Here is a 24,729-nt window from a genome sequence, read left to right as displayed (position 1 = left end):
CTGGTAGATTGATTGCTACCTGCCAAAGGCAGGTAGTGTAGACGTACCCTTAGAAATCAGTGTCGTTGATCGTGTTAACATCCTCTTTCGAAAATTGATTTAACTATCTGTTTGCTACTGGCTAGCATTTGGTGCATCCTGGCAAAAGAGGGTTTTAACATGTCAACCCACAATTCCAGCATTGTAGCAAGCACGGGGCATCTGACCAGGTTGTCTGTTGGCCCATCATTGTATGTGTATCCTAGAATTCAGCTGGCATTCCGTAATTTCAGCTAATATGTTTTATTCTGTCTTTGGAAACCAAACCCAAAGAGCCCCTGCCCCTCAAGCGATAAAACAGTGACACTACATGTTCACTAACACCTGTGCCCCATGTTACACTTCAGCAGTGGGTGCAAGGGCACGCTCGAAACCTGGTAGAAGCACAAGGCCGTTTCCAGAGAGAGGAATTTACCACAGAAAACTTACTGGAGTTCAAAGAGAAGGATTAATGAGTAAATGAAACGTTGGCTTCTGTAATAATTTCCTGAAGGACATGTGTTCATTTACTCACTCAGTAAGAAGTAACTTCACAAATCCTCTTGGGAAGAGACAGATTAAAGTAAATTACAGTTTCCTAAATCTTTCTGCCAGCTTTCAGATGCTAAAAATCAGGAGATATTTGGTTTGAACAGTCCAAGCTGTGTAGTGTTCCATCAGAATGATACAGGTCACTTCAGTTACAAGGTACATGTCCAGTACTACATAGTCATCTTAATTCTCTGCTTTATAGAAGGGAAAGCATCAGTGCAGCCTCTTATTAGCCTGATGCCACTTGCTTCATTTGATAGATAGCAAAGATTTAAACTCCACGCCCCACAAATTTGCATCCTGTGTACATTGGCGGCACTGTGGATGGCTGAGAGTAGGTTAGTTCAAAAGAAAGAGAGCTAGAAATATTCACCATAAACACAGTACAAAGCAGATCCAAGGTTGGTTGTTTTTCTTCTCCATGTTGGCATGGAGGGTCCCTGTTTCGTATGAATTGTGCTTAAGAGGACCCAAAGAGGGTATTGGCTGAATTCTTACTCTCTGACGCCCTAAAAAGGTGGGAGGATATTTACTCCTATTAAATTTGAAATTCATTCAGTTCTTTTTAAAGTTCTGTGGTCAGAGGTCTCTAATAAGATACAGCTATGCCTGTCTGTTCAGAAAATCCAGTCTTCCAGGCATACAGCATTTCAGTGTCTCCTTTGTAGCGGAATAGTATTTATAGCGTAATATTATTTATATAAATCCTTTTTCCCTGCCCACTCAGAAACCCAAGATTCTGCCTTTGTTTAGATTGCATCAGCTTATTTTATATCAAATGTTGTTTTTAACCTGTTGGTTAAATATCACATCATTGGTCTAAACCCAAGATCAGAGCTATGAAATCGGTGTGCCGCTGTGAATTTTTTAAAGTGCTGCAAAGAGCATTTATAGTTTCAAGTCATAATTTCCACCGGTTCGTTTTGACGTGCTTATGTGAAGCCAGCCATGGGTTACAAAGCAGGTACATTTTTGACTGTACTAAGTGTTAGACTGTTGAAATCGGTTTTAAAAGATTTGGATCTCGATTCCCAGCTTTTCTGAGCGGGCGTGACTTTCTCATAAGTGCTGTCCCTCTGGATTCCTGGCAAGCTGCTACCAAGATCATGCCATGACCCACAATTTGAACGGTTTTAGACTTTCCATGGCCAGAAATGATCCTAGAGCAAAAGCACAAGGAAGTGTGTGGTGACCAATAGGCCCCAGTTCTGTGACTTACTGGTATGGAGTAACCCTTATTCATACTCATGGGAGCAGCCCTATAAGCATCAAAGAGAGTGATGCTGGTTCTGAGCCAGATGCTTTGGACTGGGATGTTCAGCCTGGTTCACTGGAAATGTTGGTATGTTTTTCTTTCTTCTAACTAAAGAGGATTCTCTTCAGCTGTTTTCTCAAATGGGCTATTTATTGTACACAATCCCTCTGATCTCAGATGGACCAGGTCCCCAGCGATACCAAAAGCCTCTCCTTTAATCTTTATTAATCTGGTGTTGGTGCGTCTCCCAAATACATAGACGAGCTCCGCTTATGTGAAAACGCACAGTGTGTCATGGATGTATTGGGAGCTGCTGGCAAGATGACCCATCAGGGAGTTCAGTCTGCTAGGAGCCAATCTGTTCCAAAACAGCCCCAGTAACCCTTCTGTTCATTTTCAGCGTGATGGGGGGAGAAAGGGGACTCCTTGCCATTAGAGTTGTACAAGGAACTGATTTTTCAGTTCTCTTGCAATTCCAGAAAAATTGAAAGAAAAAAAAGGGGAGAGGGGTCAATCTGAAAATGAATTTTTTTCAAAACTTTCACTGAATCAGAAATGCCCCAAAAATTCATTTTGAAGTCAAACCTTTTTAATTTGGGGAAATTTTAAAAGACATTTCAAAACAAAAAGTCATTTTGAATTGGGGGGGAGCCCATTTCATTTAGAAAAGGTCGAAATGAAACATTTAGAAATTTTTTTTTTTTTGAGATTTTTTTGGGGAACATTTGTCAGCCAAAACAATTTGGCAAAAGCAACACATTTGGGAAATGTTTCTGTTTCTCCAAACCTGTCGCCTCCCCGCCAGACACACACACAAGTTTTAACTACAAAACTTTGCCCAGTTCTGCATAGAGTGAACGGCGCTGGGCATGACGACACCACGTGCCCTGTTTGTGGATCTCAAATGAAGCTTTGGGACTATTTAGGATTAGTGCCTTTGTGCTGTGAGACATGAATGTTGCATCAAGGCAGTGTGCAGTGTGCATCACTCCGTTGCGGCTTCACAGGCCAGTTCTACACAATGCTGACGGATGGGAGATCTTCTTGTTGTGCTTTCGTCGTCTGCCACTAACAACAAGCTGCACGCACCGGACTTGACTTTTTTTCATCTGCAACGTTAGCCAGGTTTGGAAGCCAGTCTATGGAATCCGGTACAGGGTCCCTGCCTCATTCCTCTCTCTGCCTGAAAACGGCTTGTTGCATCTCCATAGGAATTTCCTGGAAATGTATTTTCTTTAGTAAACACAAACAGTGGGTGAGAGGAGAGATGGTTGTGTTCCAGGCACCCAGCAGAGAGCATCTTATCAAAGAAAAGAATGCATGGAATAAACCAGCAGATAACAAGGATGTCCAGTAGCAATAATATAAGGTTGGGGAGCACTGCCATGACTGTGTGGACTGCTGCTTATTATGAGCTCTTTTGAGCTGGTTGGGGAGAGGACCCTACACATGACAAGGAAGGCAATATGTGAAACATCCCCAGAGCAGTATTTTCTTCTCCACACCCTCCAAGTGCACATATTATTCAGGGCTAATCTACATGGGGACAGCCAGGAAAGTTAATCTGAAATAACTAATGGTGTCAATTTGAAGTGGATCAGTTAAACCACATTAAACCCGTGTGAACACCCTCATTTTGAATTAGAGTGGACCTAATTTGGTTTAGTTGAATTCACTTCCAAAGTGAAGTAAAACCAAATTAAGGCCACTTTAATTACAAATGAGGGTTTTGAAACAGGTATTGAACGTGGTTTAACTGATCCACTTCAAATTGACACCTTTAATGAATTTGGATTTTCGTGGATGTCCCCATGGAGATGAGCCCTTAGTATAATTTCCTTTCCCTTGCTCTAACCCTGTATTCAAATCGTAAAGGCCTAATCCATCCCAGAAGGCTTAGCTTTGTCTGTTTCAGGCACCTTTTTAAAGTGATGTTTCAAAGCAAAGGTGTGTCTACATGGAATGACTCAGCCTCTCCTTATGAGGGAGTAGAGAAGAGCAGCAGAAAGGCGCCACCTTTGCTATAAACATGACAGCAGTTGTGCACAGATCCCAGGTCATGATGCTGGTGAAAGGTCATGGAATTAGAAGCCCCAGAGGCTGAATTCCTCCATCCTCAGCACAGACAGCACCAGTTCAGACCTCCCCACCAAAGTGCTTCTCCAAGGCTTGTGCAGTCCCTGGCTTCTGGCTGAGAATGCAGACGATTAGTGCCACTGCATTGGTGCATCTTGTGCTCTGGACCGGTCCAGTGGGAAGTGGCTTGAGACACACCAATGCATTTCACGTAGCAGATGCTGTGCAGCCATCAGTTGGTAACAACTTTGGGTCACATTGAACCACTGACATATAGATGAGAAGGCTCCATACTCTCTCTTGCTGAGCTGTCTTCCTGACTAGTGTGACTGTCTGTTCCTTCCGTGGTCTCTTCAGTAGCAACCCCTATTCCGAGAAAATTACAGGACTTTTGTGACAGAAACACTTTCAAAACAGTTATGAAGCCACCTTAGTGTAGAATTCAGAGAGTGTGTTTCCAGTTAACGTAATAATCCCCTTCCCCTGCCTTGGACAATGTCGCGTAGTTTGGGGCTTTCCCTTTGGAGGCTCTGCCACTGATGACATCTCTGCTCTTGCAGAGATTTCTGCAAGTCATCCCTCTGATGCTAGCTGACTGCATGTTCCTTATTTACCTTTAGTTAATTCAGTTGCAATTGCTCCATACAAAATGTTCCTATCTGACCTTTCTGCTGTATGGATTTCAGTCTGAGAAGGAACATTTCTCCTTTCTGGGTCCCTCAAGGCTAATTATGAGTGTGCAGGGAGTGGAGAAGGATAGGATTTGAATGGCACACCAGTGAAATGGCTTATCCATGTAAACCTGAAGTCTAATCTGCTTGAGCTATTTATTCTGAAGTTGGTTGTTACAAACTACCTCTAAATTTCTGCCAGCATTGCATAAGCCATGTGCCTATTTTAGTGCCTTGGAGAGTTACGATGAGCAGCTAATGCCTGATGTGGGGGATTCAGTATGTTTTCCAATTTAGAAATGATTCTGCTAGATGCTGTGTGTTAGATGATCCTCGGTATTTTTCCTGCCCACATTCTTCATTATTGGAGGGGTATTTTTAATGAAAACGTGACCCACCCCGCCCCTTTTTAAAAAGCGTTTGCCTGGCTGTTTTTCCACTTGGATTGATGCTTCCATTCATTGTAGCTCACCCCTGGATCGAGTTCCAACAGGTAAAGCATACGACGGGAAGGCAGGAATCATGCATTCTGTTTCCCATCCTCTGGTGAGCTCTGCGATCTTTATTAGATTGTTTCTCCATCCCTCCATGTCCACACCTGTACCACTTATCTGAAACATTATATAAAATTAATTCTAATGGAGAGATCCTGTTTTCATGAAAATCCCCCTTTATTATGCACAACAATGAAGAAAAGATGTGATATTGAAGCAACTGTTTTTCAAGGCTGCTATCCAAGAATGTTTTCTGTGTAATTTTGAAGTAACTTAGAATCATTGGAGTTAGAAGTGGAGGAGACCTGTTAGATCATCCATCTCATCTCTGGGTTCACTAGATCAGGTTATGCCATGACTTCTCTTGCTTTGCCCAGCCTTGTCCCACTTTAACCACTCCCTTGGGGAGACTATTTGGCAGTTTAATGCAACTTTATGAAAACAAAACCTGAGTGTCAAATCCCAGACTGGGATCAGGAAAGTTAGAGAACATTCTCAGAATGGGGAAATAATGGTGCAAAGGTGCGTTGTGGTGGGATAGCATTAACACCAGAACAAATGTACTTAGCTGACCCTTCCTAATGCTCCTTTTTCTAGTGTTCAGGGTATTTGCCTGTGAGGAGGCTTCTCAGCCACAGCCCAGCTTCTTCTCTTGCCTGCCCTAGCAATGAAGTCTTTATTCTGTGGTTTATACCATCAATCTGTCACTGTTTGAGATACCGAACAAACATGGATGGAACTTGCATTGGTTTTCGAGCCCTTTGAGCCAGATTGAACCAAACCTTGGCTCGCTAATAGCCAAGGTCTCCACTTTTGCTTTGAGTCTTCGGGGTTCATTTGAACCTGAAACTCACAGTGGGGGGAGGGGATGTTATGCAAAGAGAAGGCATAAACCCAAAGGAATATTTGCTACAAGTCCTGTGATGAGCAGAGCTCCCATTAGAACCCCAAGGCAGAACCACCCAGCAGAAGCTGAACAAGCAGTCTGTATTTCAACGCTCTTTGGTGATATGTTTGCTTCATGCAAACTATGAAACATGGGGCTACTTTTCTTCCTGAATCGGAAGGCTTTCTGCAGTAGGAAGAGCCTTATTTCAGCTGGATCATGCATTTCTTAGCTGTATCACTGGCACCATTTGCCACTGCCTATGCCCCAAGGCTTCAACCGGCAACATACGCAAGTGTTTAATTCTGGGAAATGGGGGAGCATTTTGGAGAGTGATTTTTGCCCCCCGTTTCCCTTTAAAACCTTCCCTTGCCCAGTCTGTTCATATTATTTCCCATATTCAGAGTCTGTCTCTGAAGACAATGCTTAGAACTTCTTTGGAAGGGAAAGAGATGATGAAATACATTGGAAGGGTGAGGCTTTCCAATGCACTCCGTTCCTATTTAGGACCCTACGTGACCTGGTCAGAGTTTCAAAAACACTCAGAGCTCATTGGGTGAGACTTTGAATAGGTCAATGGAACTTGTGCTCCTAAATACTTGGGCAGATCCTTCCTGATGAGAACCGTAAGAGCTGCCAGGTGCTGAGCAGCCTTGATAAAATGCTCTGAAAGCATGAAATCTGTTCTTGCTATGGCTATGGCTATGCTAAAAGCTGGGGGTGTGGTTCGCCTGCTCGTGTGCACATACTACCAGAGCTATACTACTATTTATCCACGTGCTAACTCTCATCAGGCTACCCATGAGCAACTGTGCACGGGCAGTGGAACCTCACCCTAGCTCGTAGTGTAGATGTAATCTATTAGAAACCTCTTCCCCACTCCGTACCATCCACCATTCTGCCTTCACTATTGAGGATTCAGTTTAAGGGTTTGGCTACACTTACAGCTGTGCAGCGCTGGGAGTTAAAGGTGTCTTCGTACAGCTGTGTAGGGAAAGCGCTGCAGTGTGGCCACACTGACAGCTACCAGCGCTGCAGTGTGGCCACATTTGCAGCATTTTCAGCGCTGTTGGGAGTGGTGCATTATGGGCAGCTATCCCAGCGTTCAAGTGGCTGCAACGTGCTTTTCAAAAGAGGGGAGTGGGGTGAAGTGTGACACGGAGCTTGGGGGAGACAGAGCGAGTGGATTTTTGGAGCTGACACTGTGTCAGCTCCCTGCCTTGCAAGTTCCGACCCCTTTCCCCACCTCTCTCTCATTCACTAAATGCAAATAGCCTTTGTTTTTTTCCTCACAGACCAGATGAGCAGTTGCTCCGAAAGGGACCCCCTCCCCGTGCTGCTTCTCTCCTCAAGCAAACACTAGCTGTGCACGTTCCAAAGGGATCCCCCAGCCTCTGCTCATTCACAGCAAACAGGAGCTGTTTGTTTTTTAGATAAGCAGCTCCAGGAGGCCCGAGTTCACAACAAAACAAAGAGTGTTATCTTTACTTAAGAGCATTATGGGAAGGTTCCGGAGGTCAGTTACAGCGTAGTAAGATTAATCACTGTTTACAAGAGCAGCGCTGTTCTCTTTATTCCTCTCGTCGAGGTGGAGTACATGCATTGCTGTAGCCAGGGAGATGCAGCGCTGTATGTGCCTTGCCAGTGTGGACGGGGAGTAAGTTACAGCACTGTAAAGCCACCACCAGTGCCGCAACTCTCCAGTGTAGCCAAGCCCTTAGTCATAGGAGCACAGGAGACATTAAAGCAATAACCATGCATAATCATTCCAATGCCTTCGCTAAATAGCGACATCAGAGTTACAAAACCTTGGGGCAATTATATTAATATGCAGAATAATTACATCCTAACTAATAACGGTAATGTAAATAACTAATAAATAGGAAATCATTGTCTAATGGGGAGAATGGCCTTCTGAAATGGAATTAATTATTCATAAAGCATTCTGAAAGCTGTGACATGAGTGCATGCCAGGGACTATCATTAATAACCAAAGAAACAAATATTAACGTTTGGTATTGATTCAGTGTCTGAAATGTTTGCATTTGTTCTGAGTTTTCCAGGCAACTCTCCCCTAGCTTCATTGTGGTCATTAATTTAGCAGTATAGCTCACAGATGGGGTTCTTACTGACTGAACAGCGGAATTGCCATTGTGGCAGCAGCTGGACACGTCTGGTGGCTGCTGGTCTCTGGCTTTCTAATCTCCCATCTCCACCGCTAGAGCTCCGGCTTGCTCCTTGGGGGGAATTCTAGCTGATTCATGTTCTCCTGTCCACTGCTGTGGTACCTTGCTTACAAAATAAAACACCCCGATCTGTTTCCACAAAAACAAGCTGCCAGGTTTCCCTGTAACCTCTTGGCTTTCTCCAGAGTCCTTCTGGTTGCTGCTGCATTTGAACATGAATGACATCTTTATAAAACAGAAAGCAGGAGCTGGGGGTTGCAGCCCGTCTAGGAAACAGACGAGTACCTTGATCTGTGACCTGCTGTTGTCAGGTGCAGCTCACAGAGATTCTGGGGAGAAGGTAGGGCCTCTCTGTCTTCGTCCTTGACATCATCATCTTGTTCTTTACTTCTGACATTTTGCCTTCTGTATTACAAGCTTCTTGAGAAGGGAAAGTGAATTTGAATTTCAAGTGCTGCTTTTGTCTCCTGGGAAGCTTTTTAGAGCATTCTACAGGAAAGCATTCTGCTGCTGTCTCACTTGTTATTACCCAGGGCACTGTATGAATTGAACTCTTTTAGGTTATTCACCTGCTTTCTCCTACTTGTCAGTTTGTGACACTCGTTATTTATTACCTCTGGGATTTCCAAAGGAGTCTGAAGGCCTGCCCACACTTGTAAATTAATTTGGATGAAGGTAGGGAGTAAAGGAGGCCATTTGCTGCTCTAAATTAGACAGATTAACCCAGTTCTTAATAACTCAATCCATGCTGGGTGGGTGTGGCCAGGGAAGGAGGAAGAATAATACAGACCAGGGGAAGGCTGTGCTGCCTTTAGCAGAGCAGTACTTCACCAGGGAGAGCGATCATGTCACGTGTGTTTGCTTTTGAATGTTTCTTATTAAAAGAAGTTGATCACATGTCACTGTAAGACCCCAAGCCGTCATTCCTCCCAGCCTGACTCACAGGAAACAGAGCCATTCACAGTCAGTTGTCCCAGTTGATGGGAGCCATCAAGATTCCAAACCACCATTAATTACCCACCCTTTGCATAATTACAATAGGCCCTGTCAGGGGACAGAACTCACTATCTCGGCGCCTCCTGATGCTCATCCAGGGAATTAGCTTTCCATCCTCCAGAGCGCCCTCTGTCGGCCCTTGTCTCGCCTTGCACTGGCCCCCATATCCCTCCCAAAACCCGGTGCCCCTTTCTCTTGGGGCTTCCCCGTGGAAGTCCCCCATGGTTTCTGTGTCTCCCCACCCAGGGGAACCCCCACCCACTATCCCCACCTCACCTCAGTATAAGGCTACTGCCAGTCAGCATCTAGCCCCCATTCACTGGGGCAGACTGCAGTGTAAAAGCCACTCATCGCAGGCAAGGGGGGTTTGGACCTGCTGCCTCCGCCTGCTCTTGGGCTGCCCCCTGCAACTCCAGTACCTATTTGGCCTTGCACAAGGCTGGCAGCCTGAGGAGTTGCCAGGCAGGAGCTCCCCAGCTCCTCTTGCCTTTCCCCAGCCCTGCTTCACCTCAGGTGCCCTGGTATGCTTCCCAGCAGCCAGGCCCGTCTCCCTTGGCAGCTAGAGGAGACTCTCTCTGAGCCTCTGACTCAAAGCCCTTTTATAATGGCCCGCTGAGGTCTGTTTGGGCATGGCCACAGCTGTGCCTGCTTCCCCAATCAGCCTGGGAGCTGCTTGCCCCCAGCCACGGCCCTCTCCTGGGCTGTTTTAAACCCCTCAGCCCCACTACAAGCCCTCAGAGTTATATTTCATATTTCTGCTTTCAGATATGAGAGTGATACACTTATACAAATAGGCTGATCACACTCGGTAGATTATAAGCTTTGTAATGATACCTCACTAGAGACCTTTTGCATGAAGCATATTTTAGTTACATTATATTCACCCTCATCAGCATATTTTCATAAAATCATATAGAGTGCAACATCACAAATACATTAAAGATTGTGAGGTGCCCAGATGCTGCTGTAATGAGGGCCACATAAGTTGGCCAGAGAGAACCAGTCCAATGTAAAATCCTAGTGGAAACAAGGCACTGAAGCTTTTACCTCGAAATACCAGGTCAAGATGAACCCCAGGTGGAAGGTATTGAGTTGAATAAAAACTTAAATTCTCAGGTAATCACAGTTGTCCTGGAGCTGGGGCTTTAACTGAGACCTGAGGAAATAATAAAAAAGTTGGCAGCACTGCAGTGGCTTTGCTGGAGGAGGGATACTCTTCTGTGAAAACCTGGAAGATAGAAGTTGATTGGCTTGGCTTCCACCGCATTCTCCAGTCTTAGTTTAGTTTGCAATTATTTTTAAATGAATAGGGCTTGGAGGGGAACTTGTCTAGAAATAGCTTTCTGATCCGCGCTAAGCCATGTAAGCTGCAATGAATAGTATTTAAAATATGAATCCGTTTAATTTAACTCACATCTTTCAGCTTGCCTGGCCTTTACAGAGACATTTACAGGAGATAAGAGAAATTTTTGATTGGATACGGGTAGGCTGTTCCACTTTCAAGTCTATCCTTTGAACTTAAAGCTTGCACGGTATTTACATCTTGTTTATGCAAATTAACTGAACGTTGCAACCCTGGGTTTCTATGAGTATGTCTCAATAGCCCATGTCAGTGAGCCTCACAATCTGGGGCAACAGACTCAGGCTCGTGGGACTCACGCCACCCTGCTAAAAATGCTGTGTAGACAGCGCTTTGAAGCTGCAATTTGGGACAGAGCCCACCCCCACCCCATCAGACCCGGAGCTCCAGCCTGATCTGCAGTGTCTATGCAGCTAATTTGAGCACAGTAGTGCAAGCCAACTCTGTGGATCCAGCCATGGGCTGTGTTTGACCTGCTCTAACTGGCCCTGTGTATGTAGACTGGCTTGGCTGTGGTCACCAGCTGGTTCTCTCCCTCCACATCCAATGCTGATTTTGACCAAACGGTTTTACAATGAACACAGACATCTTAGAGCAAGAAACGGGTCCCCGAAGTCAGTGTGCCATGGTGGAGGCTAGTTTCAGAGACAACAAAATAATTTGGGAGATCCTTATTCTCCTGCTGCCGTGGAAACAAGGGGTCTTATGCAAAAAGTAATTTCTAGTTTCTGATCCAGACCATGAACACACAGGGCTGGCCTTCTCAAAAGTGGCTATAATTCTTCTCTTGCAGCATCATGTAAACAAAGCAGGGTTCCTTGGCTACTATAATTTAAAAACAGCCAGCCCAAACCTAGGGAAACTTGGGTTAGTATCTTCTTCAGTAAACATAAATGGGAAAATGCCCTTTGTACGTGCTCTTAATGGCAGATGTTCTCGTGGAGCCTGCTGCCTTCACAATTTTTCTATAACTGAAACACTTGACTGCTTTTTTAAAATGATATTGGGCCAGAGTCTCTGTTCTCCTTGATCCATTCACTTCAAAAGAAAAATCTCTCTTCAGTAAATCTCTCATTGATTTTTTTATTCTTTTATATATTGTCCTCATCTGAGACTTTAGTGTCACAGCTAATCGATAAATGACAGCAAAGCATCTCCTTCCAGACACAGTCACCGTCTCTTACATCCATCATGCCTTCCTTTAATCTGTCTAGTGATCAGAATAGAGGACTACCACTCCATGGCTGGCTTCTGTTCCCAGCTCTTTCACTGTGTTACTATCTGGCTTTGGGCCAGCCATTTTAAAAATTTGTATTTCTGTCCCCCTGCCTGCAAATGGAGAATACTAGATTCCTGGATTTCTGAGCCAAGATGGGACCGTTATGATCATCTTGTCTAACCTCCTGGCTTACCCAGGCGAGAGAATTTTATCCCTCTGAGACCCTTGAATGAAGGGTGGTGTGCAATCCCAAGGTTTTACTACATAACAAACGGCAGATGGAATCAGAGCTTAATTTGTAGGTTGCTGGGGCTCAGCATGTTTTCTGTCATGGCATCCTCCATGCACCGTGCCTGTGAGGTCCTGCTGGTGGGGGTGGGGGTGGAGCAGTGCACTCTGAAAAATGGCATCCTCCGTGTGGCATGACCTTGCACACGCTCTGTGTGTGAGGGCATACTTGTGGGGCAGAGCAGTGTGCCACGCTTGAGTCCTGCCTTTACCCATTTAAGTACTGGATGGCATGTTATGTCAGCTGACCAGATTGCTGGATAAAGGTCAAATAAATAAAAGTGGAGGCCGTCGTCGTTCACCGGAATCATAAGAAGCAGAAAATGTTGCTGATGCATTTTTATGGCTGAGTTGCTCCTTGATTCACAGGCAGAAGCGCTGCAAGAGGTCAGAATGGGGCAAGTCAGTAAGACTGCATTTGGAAGCTGTTGTTCTGCAGCATTGACTCCTACCAAATGGGTTAATTAAGTCTGCCTCGGTCGTTACGTATGATTAGAAATAAAGTCATTCCAATAGGACATTGTCAAGGTGATGGTTTCTTCCTTTTCCAATATAATTAGTGTTCTGTGCAGGATTTGAACTTAGAGTTAGTGGCGATTTAGCATTTTGTTTAAAGCTAGACACCCACTCCCCCTCCAAAACACAAAACAAACCCAGCCTCAGTCAGGGGAACGGAAATCCCTCACCTGTGCAAGAGAGAAACATCTATGGAAGTCAGGAAGTAATGCCCCATATATACAGGTGGATGGGGGTAGGTTTTATATGTAATATCTACTCTGTATAGATTAGTTTTTCCAAGCTCTGTGTAGCTCAGAAACATTTCTCTTTTACTGGACGGACTTCTGTTGCTGAAAGGTATTACCTCCCCATCTTGGGTCTCTGATATCCTGGGACTAAGGTGGCTATAACAACACTCCTAAAAGATGAACACCTAATAAGCTGTATGGAATTCAGTCACTCTGTCTCAGAATGAGGAAGAGTTGGGTGGTGGTTCCTAGAATTTGAACCGGTGGTTCCTTCTTGTCCAGGTATTTCAAACCTGAGCCCATCTTTCTGAGATAAATGGAGGGACAGAGATTGTTAGGGCCTCATTTTCATACCTGGAAGCCCAGTTGGGCACCCCTATCTGTATCTAGGCCTTTTGTGATCCATTTTAAGCACATAGGATTGGAAATTTTAGCCCCTCCGTGACTTACCCAAGGCTCATAGAATGAGTCAGTGGCAGAGCTAGCGGAATGATCCTGCTGTCCTGACTCTATTCCTTTAATGTAAGCTGTAGACTCCCTGCCTCCTGTGATGAGATCGAACCCTGGTCTATACTACAGATTTATGTCAGTATAACTATATCGCACAGAGGTGTGGAAAATTCACTCCCCTGAGTGATGTAGTTATACTCACATAACTCCCCAGTTTAGACAGTGCTATGTCCATGGGAGGGCTTCACCCATCAACGTAGCTACTACCTGTCGGGAAGCTTCCCTGTCGGCATAGGTAGCGTCTTCACTAAGCACAGCTGTAATGCTGTAAGTGTAGACAAGCCCTTAGAAAGGTCACGCTGTGCCAGGTGCTGCCCTTCCCGGGAAAGGTGTAGCACCAAAACTCATCCTACTGAAATTTGAGCCTGGTCACTCACTTTTATCAATTCTTGCTGGTCTCTTCTCTGGCTAAAAGGACCCAGTTAAACAGATCTGATTTCTCTCGTTGCTGTTCCCATCAGATCCACCATGCAGATCAGCAGGATTCAAAGGCATATTTGTTAAGTGATGTTCATTGGGCTTCTGGCGTTAATTAATTTTTGGGTTATCTTGGTATAAGTTCCAGAATGAAGTTTTTAAGCTTCGTTCCTCTTTAGTGGCATTCAAATGTGTGTGTACGTTAGGAAGAGAACCTCTGGATTATTGCAGCAGCACAAAGAATTGTGGATCTGTGGAGCAGAGAATTTTAAGCTCACATCACTGAGTGGAATAGAATCAGAACTAGTCCCGCCTCTTCCCAGCCCCTGAGGAGTAAGGTGGACGAATGGTTAGGGTGCTAGCCTGAGACTCAACAGTATTGGGTTAAATTTACAGATTACCTCTGCACAAACCACCTCCTCTCTCTGTCCCTCAGAGTTCCCCTTTATCACAAAGGGAACTGTACTCCCTTCCCGACCTGTGGGGATAATTGCATTAAAGACTGGGAGATGCACAGACACTCTGGTAATGGGGGCCAGACACATTGCTAAAATGGACCTGTGCAGTACACGGAAGCTGGAGGTGTTTTACTCCCCAAGCAATGATGCAGAGGTTTCTTAACAGATAACAAGAGACTTTGCTAATTTACAAGTGTAGTGGACACTGGTTACTATACAATCATTCAGTATTATCCTTCAGTAATAAATAGTGGGAGTGCAAACAGTGTTTACAAATCAGTGCTGTCAAGCAACCCTACAAAAACAAACCAGCTGGAGCAGGTGCATGCGTGTGTGCAAGAAAGAGAGAGAGTCCATTGACACTGCTTCTCCTGCAGCGTGAGATCTTATATGCAGCTCGGTAATAAAGAAGCTCAGGGAAATTGCAGTGTTGCCACCATGAAATTATCATAATTAAATGTGATACCTGTATTAATTATGCTAGCGAGGATTGTGGGGAGGGAATGGGCCTCTTAATCAGGGATTTGATTTAACATCTGGGCCATTCAGAGTCCTTAAATATCCCCAGACGTATGCGAGGTAGTATTGTTCTTCAGTCATATTATAGTAGATCTTAGAGAGAGCTTTTTAATCATCAGAACATTTTACAAGCATTATTTACTCCTCACAATACCACTGTTAGTACGGTTATCCTGATTTTACAGGCGGAGACACCAAGGCTTGCCCAGGGTCAGAGCTGGGCTTGTGACTCATGGATTCCTGGTTCTCAGTTTTGTGCTCAGACCACTCGCTCTTGCCCCTCAGGTTTATAATGTGCTTGGTATAAGGGCTTTCCATAGGAGTGTGTTGCCTCATGCAAGCTGTGCAGAGCACCAAAGGACGGGGAGATATATAAATATATATATTTATTTACTGAGGGCATTCTGTGCCAAAAAATTTAAAATTCTTCACCAAAAATTTAAAAATTCTGCACCCAATATTTTAAAATTCTGCAAGTTTTCTTTGTTAATAAATAAATGGAGAGGCTCCAGCATGGCAGTGGGGAGCACAGGCCACTGGCTACGCGAATGTGGAAGATCACCCTGCAGCCCACCCCACCCCCCCACCCCTGGAACATGGACTCAGCGGTGAGGCTGCACCCAACCCTGACACAGCACAAGGCCAAGACCTGGACCTGGGCCAGAAACACCCTGGGGCCCTGCCTGTCTGTGCCAGGTGCACCAGGTGTGGGGCAGGCAGGCTCAACCAGGCAGTATCCAAGTGTGAAGGGGCTCAGTGTGGGGGGGATCCAGGTGTGGGGTGAGAGGGTTCTGTGCAGGACAGTCGGGGTGCAGGCAGCTCGGGGGAGGGAGTCCAGGTGTGGGGGTATCTGGATCCACAGAGGCTCGTTGGGGCGGGTTTCCAGGTGCAGGGGCAGTGGGACTCTGCAGGGGCTTCCAGGTATGGTGGTTGGGGCTCAATGGAGGGGTCTGTGTATGGGGGTCTCAGTGGGGGAGTCTGGGTGCAGCTAGTTGGGAGTCAGATGTGGGGCTGTCTGGATGTGGAGGGCTCAGGGTGGTGTGGGGGAGGGCTCATTAGGGTGGGGGGGTGAGTGCAGGGAGCTCACTGGGGGGTGGTTTGGAGTGCAAGGGTGGGGGTCCAGAGGCATGGGTTCTGGGTGCCGGGAGTGGGGTGGGGTTCGGGTATGGAGTGCTAGGGGGGTTCTGGGTGTATGGGGTGAGGTTTGGCAGTGGTGTCTGAGTATGGAAGATTGGGAGGATAGGGGAGCAGCACCCCATACAGTGACCCACCCCACAACTGCGGAGCAATGGGGACAGGAAGCAGGGGAGGATACTGAGCTTCCTGCAGCGGGGGGAGGTTTCTGGGGGTGGGTCTGACACAGCCCCAGCCAGTCCTTGCAGGGGAAGAGGAAGTCCCATCCTCTCCTTTCTCCAGCCCAGCTGGGACTGGCAGCTGATCCTGGCTCAGGGTAGGAGCCACTGCTGGGATGTCCCCATCCCCATGGTGATTTACCTCTCCTCCAGCTGCTCTGGGTGCCTGACACAATGTACCTGCACTGCTAGGGAGTAGTGTGTGATTGCTCTTGCAGCTTCCTTTTGCTTCCCTGTTAGATAGTCATTTTTCTGCGGGGAAACAAATCTATGAGGGACATGAATTCTGTGCACGTGCATTGGCGCAGAATTTCCCCAGGAGTAATATTTTTATTCTGTGCCTGGTGCTGTGCTGCAGGAGGAGGAGCTATGATTCTCCTGTAGATTGGGTTTGAAGAGTGACTGTGTGAAAATGCCACCATCTGTCTGTACTGGTCTGCTTCCTGTGCATGCCTAGATTCAGTCCTGCTTATTGTATTGAGGAAAAATCAATTGTTTACTTTTCCTTACACCTGGTAGCTCTGCAGATCCAGCACTGCTATGGCAGAGTGAGCAGGGCACCCTTCCTGAGTGCCACACCATCTGCAGAATTGCTCACTAACTTCTGGTTGCAGCATCTTTACCTTGAGGGGAACATCTCCATTGTGCCCTAACTAGATAAGTGATCCTGGGATGAGATTGCAGGGCTGGACATTAGACAGAACATCCCTTTACTTGTAAACGGGGCATAATTTGATCTGCAGTGCCTGAGAGGAGACAAACATGGACCCACACCTGAAACTCGGTTTCCAGGCTCTAATCACACATTGAAGTCATGGCACGGTCCAGTGTGTCCTGTATGACTTTATCTAGAGTTCTCCGATGTTTGCTGTGAGCCTGGATTGCGTGTAAGGTCAGAGTGCTCTGAGCTCATAAATATGGCAGGAGGGAGATGACGTGATGAAGGACCTGATTTCAAGCCCATTGAAGTTAATGCATTGATTTGCACGGGCATTGGGATCACACTGAATGTGTGTGTACCCTGAGTGTCCATGTTCTGTGAAACTGTGCTTGTGATCATCTACACTGCCATGGTACTACATGCCCCATATCCATGTAGCAAGCTACCACCAGTCACTTGTTAGGTTTTTCTGTGTAGGGATCCTGCAGTGTTGTAACTATCATGATGTTTGCTGTTTTGAAACCTTTGTTCTGGATAAGGAACTAGGTTGCAAGCCTCTCTCTGCAAAAACATAGCAATCCCAAAAGGCTTGTTGGTGATCCTGTTTTAGTACAGGATTGGTCCGTGATCCCGGGTTAATGCATTATAAGGAGAAGACATCTTGACGTGTAAAACCATGCAAGCCCAAGAAAGAGGCAAAATCCCATTGCTTAGGCTAAATAAGCACTCTCTTGGCAACAGCTGAGATGGTTGTCTTTTGCTTCATTTTTCTACAGCATGGAGCCTGAAGTCCTTGCTGTTTAGTGGCACAACAAGTAGGCTGACCCAGTGCAAGCTGCCCCTCTGCCAGTGCACATGTATGTAGCTTCAACGGCAGCATCTCCTGCTCTTCCAGTCCTGGGGTGCAGGCTACCAACTGCACCAAACTCATAGAATTCTAAAAATTGGAGGGGAGGTGGAATTTCTCCTGCAGGATGGGTCTACTACAGCTTTGTTCTGTCTGCTCGTAAACCACCCAAGTGATGGTGTTTGCTCCCATTCCCTTGGGAACCTGTTCTACTTGAGTAGACCCTTTGCTGTTAGGAGTTTTATCCTGGCGTTCTGCACTGTAAAGTGGGAGGTGTTCTGGGGAAATAGCTACCTGCAAATGCACAGGGAATTTCACCACTCAATATTGTAGGCTTTCAGCTCCTCACAGTAGAGACCAGCATTGGGGAGTGAAAGGCATAATATATAGCGATGAACTGTTACAGTAAAGAGCGATGCATCTTGGTGTCTGAGCTGTCCTGGGGTCCAGAGATCCTTAATGTAACACTCCAGCAAGTAGATTAATCAAGGAACTTAACAGCTAGAAGTCAAGTTATACAACCCTATACTTCTAAAAGCCTTTTCAAGGGTAGTGGTCTCATTCTATGAATACTGAATCGTGTTGGGAAGCTACGGGATTCTCTCTCTGGCTGAAAAAGGAGCCAGCCTCATGTGAATGGCACCACTTCCTGTGTGAGAAGTAATCTCATGTCGCCACACAAGGGGGAACAGGTGCTGCCAGGGTTGCTGTGTTGTGCCATAGCTCAGAACGTGGCTGTTGCAGAGCGAGGAGCATCCAGTTGCTAAAACCAGTCAATAGACGTGCCAGAGGAACCAGGAAGGGAAAGCTGCTTTCCTGAGTGCGGGTTGAGGGGAGTAATCCCAATGAGCCCGGCTGCACTTCACCGGCAGGAAAAGAGAGACTGGTGAGGCTGGGGTAGTTCTGACCCTGTCAAGGTAACATAGGCTTTGTTGTTGTAACATCTCCCCCACCCATTTCACTTTACAGGGAGCCATCTCTCAGGCAGGGCCGTATCCTCCCCTGGAAGGCTGTTCCCACCCAGCATGTCAACCATGTGGAGAATGCAGGGATCCAGCGTCAAGGAAGCACGGATTAACCTGCAGTAGCTTTTATCCTGCGCTCTTAGGAAATGTTCCACTTTGCTTATTGCCTTTCTTTTTCCCTGCTCGGTTCATCTGGCTAATGAAAGAATCAGTCACTTAGTTCCCATTTGCCAGAACCTTTCCAGAGCTCTGCCAAGCATGGTAAAGACAGCCTAAGGTCGAGTTATTGTGTTACAGGAACCTGCCAGAATCCTCCAGTTGCCTTGGTTTGAATCGCAGGAGGAAAATTGTTCACAAACACAGGTTCTTAAACTGAGTTTTTCAGGATTTTCGCTCTAGCTGATAAACACACGGAAACAGCGTGGTGCAAGCAAATATCATAGCTAAGCCATGTTTATGGTGCTTTTTATTATTTGTATCATTAGAGCATCTGGGAACCTCCGTCATGGGCCAGGATCCCATTGTGCTAGGTGCTGTGCAAATACAGAACAAAAAAGACAGTACCTGCTTCACAGAGCTTCCACAAAACACACTAGGTAGATGCAGACAGGAGAGGGTACAAGAAATAAGGAGACAGTGCTGGTCAGCATGACAGGTGGTGATCTCAGCACACCAGCAGCCAAACATTGTCAAGGATTTTGAAGGCCTGGTCATTTTATGCCTGGGGAGCTTTGAAACCCGTGTGTTTTGTGGCAGTGCATTGTGCTGCCTTAGCTGGCCTAGGTAAAGCATCCACTGATGTCAGCGGAGTTGTGAGCAGTAAGCACTTCTGCATCAGACTGGTATGTTGTGTAGGAGTGATCATGCACCTTTACTCCAGGTACTTCAGAAAAACGCAAACCATGTAACGTATGACATCTGACGGGAAACATGAGTCAACGCTGCACCGTCGCAGGCAAAGAGCGTGCGTACGAAAACAGTCCACGTTAAAAATGCAAAGAGACTCCAGCTACCAAGGAGTGACATAGATATGGAGTGCTCAACTAGACTGGGATGGTATTTAGCTCTGAATGACACACTCGGAGTATTTTTTTTGTTCCTATGGGATGTCCAGATTTCCCACCTACCTAGGAGAATTCTCTGGTAGCAGGGGAAAATGTGAGATTTAGATTGAAAACACACACACTCACTCACACTCTCTCTCTCTCTCTCTCTCTCTCTCGCTGGTCCTCTGAAAAATGTATTTGGCAGAGGAAACATTCTCAGCTAGTTGCTGTGATAGATGCCATGCATTTAGAACACCTCCCACTTCTTTCCTGCATTTGTGATCGCTGGGGTTCCCAACTTTCCAATACAGATGATGCTGAATGTTCATTGCCAAGTGTGAAAAAGTCCCTGTGGACAGCTGACTGTATCACAAATGCAGGAGAGAGAGTCCAGATTCTGAATGAGCCCTAGAGACTGAAGTAACTTCTTGATCCTCCAGTCTATTCCTCATGGGAAGGAGTATTAATGGGGCCGTTCCAGCGAAGCTGATGTGGTCACTGTTTTTCGACCAGCATTAAATTCACCTCCAGTTTGGGTTTGTTTAAACTGGATCTGTACTGCTCCTGTGGGACTGGGATTAAGTGAAACCCTAGTTATTTTAATTTAGGATTTAGTTCTGCCAATGTCACTGAAGCACCTGAATGACTGCCATGTACAATAGATTGGCAATAACGAAGTCCCCAGTAGACCTCATGGAGTTTTGGGCTCCATCACCCAGTCGCCCTTGCTGGTAATCCAATGCCAGTAATTTTTACCAGGTTATAGGCAGTTCTGCTCAGAGTAGAGGTCTTTTGAAAGGGAAGGTAGGGATATGTAGTAGTTGATGTTGTGAATGTCATTCTAGTTATAGGTGGGAAGGTGTATTCAGATGACAAGGTTTTGCAGTATTTCCCAATAGCCGTTGACTTTCGATGTTTCTAATCACCTTTGGAAATTTACTTTTCCATGTGGGTCCCCTTGTTGCTGAATTCTTTATCCCTGGCTCTCTTATGCTTCGGTCTGGTCTTTGTGATCTGCATTGCCCCAGGGAGGAAGACGGCACTGCAGGTAGTCTTAGGCACAGACGCTGACTTTGAAGTAGCTGGGCCTTGATCCAGTTCATAAGAGCTCCAAATCCTTTCCAACTCTTAGCAAGGCTGTGCTCCTAAACCCAGATTATTGCATTTTTGTGTATTTAACTGCTTCTCGTTGTAATTTTTGAAAGGTTCATGTGTTGTTTACAAAGTTTTTGTAGCTGTGTTAATCCCAAGATGTGAGACACACAAGTTGGGGGAGGTAATACTTTTTATTGGACCCACTTCTGTTGGTGAAAGAGAAGCTTTCAAACTACAGAGATCTTGTCGCTTTCACCAGCAGAAGTGGATCCAATAAAAGATACTACCTCCCCCACTTTGTCTCTCAAAGGCTTATATGTTCTGTAGCGCTTCTAATAGATTTGTATTGCAATGGCCTGTGAACATGCCTCATGTGAGCTGTCTAAGGCAGTAGAATCAACTTCTCTGTAATCTAGAAGACTAATACACCAGACAACATTTTCATGTGATTGCATAGGAGAAGTTGCCCCCTAACCTGCTTCAGTATTCTCAGGGTATGGCTACACAGCAAAAGGCTAGAAACAGAGAGTCGCGGAGCCCGGGTCAGTTGATTTGGGCTTACACTATGGGGCTGAAAATATCAGTCTAGGCATTAGGGCTCTGGTTGGAGCCTGAGCTCTGAAACGTGGTGAGGGAGGGGCATCCCCAAAACCAGAAAACTGGGATTGCTTATTTGCTTGGGTCTTAAATTGTAATGATGTTTTTGTGCTTCCCTGTATCCTTCTGCCCTCATATCTAAGTCTTGTGTTTGTTTGGCCTCCAAGACTGTTGTATCTGAGCACCTCCTCAACAGTGAAAATAGAAACAACCATCTTTTTCTCTCCCTTCCTTCCCAGCCTTTAGAAGACGTAGCTTGGTTTTGTGAAACATTTTAGAGAAGGAAAAGACTGATTTTGCATTGAACTCTGAACACGGGGAGGTTGATAGCATGTTATTTTTTTTTCACTGAACCTTCCTTTGTGCCTGTTTGCTCGTCTGTAAAGAGAGGATGATTGTATTTAACTGCTTCACGTGGGGGTTGCATACATGAATATGCTTAAGGTGCTTTGACATCAGCTACGGAAGAGGCTGAAGAAAAGTGGTGATGTTTTGTTATATGGTCGCTTTTTCAATATTGCAAATAAATTCTCGGCTCTGTGTATGTGCACGCCACATGTATTTGGGTGCACGTGCATGTCATTATATCCATTCTATTTGCATCCAGGACGGACAGGCAGGAATTAGGAAGAATGCGGGGTGGAACTATTCAGGTCTCTGACAGTGTGTTTGTTGGGAGACGGAGGGTAGTTATGAATCTGGACGGTGATTAATTGAGAGACTTTCAGATTCTCTCTTCTCCCAGTTGTGAGTGGAATGAGCCTGTGGCCACTGCCAATTTCTGTTCATTACCTTCCTAATTTTACACTTTGGTAGAGCACCTGGTCCACAGTACAGCTTCCATCCTCACTCTGCGGCTTCTCCACTCAGCAAGCAGTTCCCCACGCGCCATCTGTTGATCTTAATTCCCCATTATTTGTGTTCCTGTGTATGTGCAATTTGTGCTTCTCTTTCATTAATTTCACCAGCAAGTTTTTTTCACTCCTTTTGACTCCCATTTCAGAGCGTGGTAATTACTGCGTTTTTCTTACCCAATGTCTAAGCTCTTTCCAGAATTTAATCACGTCAGTGCTTCGGGTACTTGAGTTCTGCCCTCTGGGAGATTCACTTCTGTTCCCCGTCACAGCTCAGAAAGGTAGCACCAGGGTCGCAGCCATCCAAACCATCTCAGTGGCTTCATTCAAGGACCCAGCTCCGAGCCATTCATTGTTTTTAAAGTGAAAAACCCCAAATGGTTTTGCTAAACCACCCACCCTGCTGTGTGAATGTGAAATAGGGATGTAAGTGCTAAGCTCTTTATCATCTGCAGGTGCAAACTATTTGGAAGTAGCAGCATTCTATCAGCTCTCTGTTCACATCTCATTTTGTCTGCATATATTCCAGGGGGGATAATCTTAAACACCTTGTGGAGGCTCTGTTGGCATTCTGCACATGGGTACCTTCTATCTGGCTTTGGCATTGTAATGTGCCCATCACATTAGTGTTGGATCTCAGGTTACAGTAACTCCATTCCACTCAGTGGAATTACCATGCAACAGTATTATTCGTCAGTGGACAGTTAAAGATTTATAACTCTGTAGCCTTACAGTTAGGATGAGCTGGCTGCTTTGGGGTTCTCTGGCCTTATCTTATATCTTTGTCTAAAATTCAACCCAAATTTTTAGAGGTCCCACGACCTCTGTTTCAACTTCTGCATTTTCAGCTTGGAGTGGGAAGAGGGTGAAACGGAAACGCCCAAATCTATAAAACAAGCATTATGTTTTTCCAGCTGACTGGGAAGGTGAAAGACCACCATCGTCATGAAAAGACCCGGCTCCTCTGAGACTTTGAGCTGTAGTTTTCAGACACTCAAAGTTCAGTTAAGTTTCAGAGAAGTGTCCAGACTGCTGGGAGCTTAATCAAAGTTCCGCCATCTTGAATGTTGCGTCAAGATGCCTGCCCAGTAGAAGTCAGCCATTTTGTCTCTGTCAGGTTGTGAAAAACCCTCTTTTACTCCAGCGTCAAATTATACAAGCAAGTCCAATTTCATTTTCGTTTTTGCTCTCTCTTGCTTGAAGAGAAGCAATGGCAGACTTTAAAAAAAAAGAAGTGAACTGTAAAGATCATTGCTCTGAAACTGTAGAGAATAATTTCTGTTTTGAAAGAAGAAAAAAAATTGCTGGGGAGGGAGCGGTTGGGAAGAGTTTGTGAAGAAAATCGAAAAGGCAGGAAGTGAACTAAGAACAACAGGCTAATTTTCCAGGAGGTGCAGCAAGCATCATTTCTGGGGCTGGAACCAAAGGTACTTAATGATGTCAAATTGCAGGCCTCCTGCACCTGCCTGAAGGTCTAATCACCATTCTCTCCTATTAGACTGTGTGGCCACTGTAATTAGACAGCCTTGGGACTCCTGTAGGAAAGAGGAGCTCCTAGCAGAGAGTTGAGAATTGGTGCGTTTCAGTAAGTTACCAATCAACCACACCGTGAATATGTCTCTTATTTCTCTGTTGCTGTATTGTAGACGCAACATGTTAGGATGGAGCAAGGTAAATGAAGTTAGCTTACCGCAGGTTTCTGTCCCACTACTTAGGGAAACAAGTCTCTCTGTGAGCCATCAGTAACTTACAAAGAAATGTGCTTAGCAACAATAGCATGTTTTTGCCCAGGATGTGCCATGGGGCTTTGTTCCGTGTGTGTGAGAGAGAGAGCGTGTGAAAAATACAACATGGCTCTACAGAAACTGCCCAGCGCTCTTGTAGCTGTTGTAATCTGTAACATTTTGGACTGTAGAATACTGGACGGGCCCTGTGTGAGAGCATGTATGGCATTTGTCTGACTGTATTCACGAGGAGGAGGGAATGTGCTGGTGGCAAAGCCTCTTAATTCTCCACCGAGAGCCTGACTGATTGATCTGGCATTTCTGTGGTGTGCAGCGCCACAGTATCTGAGCACCTCATCTCAATTGTAAAAAGGAAAATAAATGGCATGGGTTTAACAGCCATTCGAAGAATGATGGGAGCTAAATTGGAAGATCAGCCCACATCCCTGATCTTGATTTCAGCACATTCATAGATTATAGGCCAGAAGGGACTGTTGTGATTACCTAATCTAGCAGAGGCTTGGTCTATCTAACTCCTTGACTGATCTGAGTTTTTAACTTTTGTTTCTCTCTCTCTCTTTCAGAGGGTCTAGCTGTTGGAGTTGGATTTGGGGCTATTGGGAAGTCAGCATCTGCAACTTTTGAAAGTGCCAGGTAAGCTACATGGGTGTTTCTGATCCTGACATTGAAAGCTTTATGCACACTCTTGCCTCTCCGAAATATTGTTCTTAATCTCGAAATGGAGTGTGAAGCTTTACAGCGTGGTTGGAGATAGGAGTGTGGGTTAGTTTAAATTGGTCTGGAAAACAGAAGAAATTCTTACTGCTCTTGGACTTTTCTATTGGCTGCAGTTGAAAAGTTTTTGTCAGCGATGCCCACTCTCTGAAAGTGCTTTCCACTGCTGCTCCAGCAGGCAGGCAGAGCTGAGGAGTTGATA

General features: G+C 45.5%; 1 protein-coding gene across 4 annotated transcripts in view; it reads left to right on the top strand.

The window, feature by feature from the left end:
* Positions 1 to 24,729, top strand: part of SLC39A11 (solute carrier family 39 member 11) — a 262,946-nt gene that overhangs the window by 174,706 nt on the left and 63,511 nt on the right. For all 4 annotated transcript variants that reach the window (XM_050920823.1, XM_050920826.1, XM_050920822.1 and 1 more), the window contains one exon: positions 24,377 to 24,446. In XM_050920823.1, the coding sequence (XP_050776780.1) occupies positions 24,377 to 24,446 (70 nt within the window). The remainder of the gene's footprint in view (positions 1 to 24,376; positions 24,447 to 24,729) is intronic.

This window comes from Gopherus flavomarginatus, chromosome 12 (assembly GCF_025201925.1).
Source record: "Gopherus flavomarginatus isolate rGopFla2 chromosome 12, rGopFla2.mat.asm, whole genome shotgun sequence".
In the NCBI taxonomy this organism is placed as follows: domain Eukaryota; kingdom Metazoa; phylum Chordata; order Testudines; family Testudinidae; genus Gopherus; species Gopherus flavomarginatus.
This window is presented reverse-complemented; position numbering and strand designations above follow the sequence as displayed.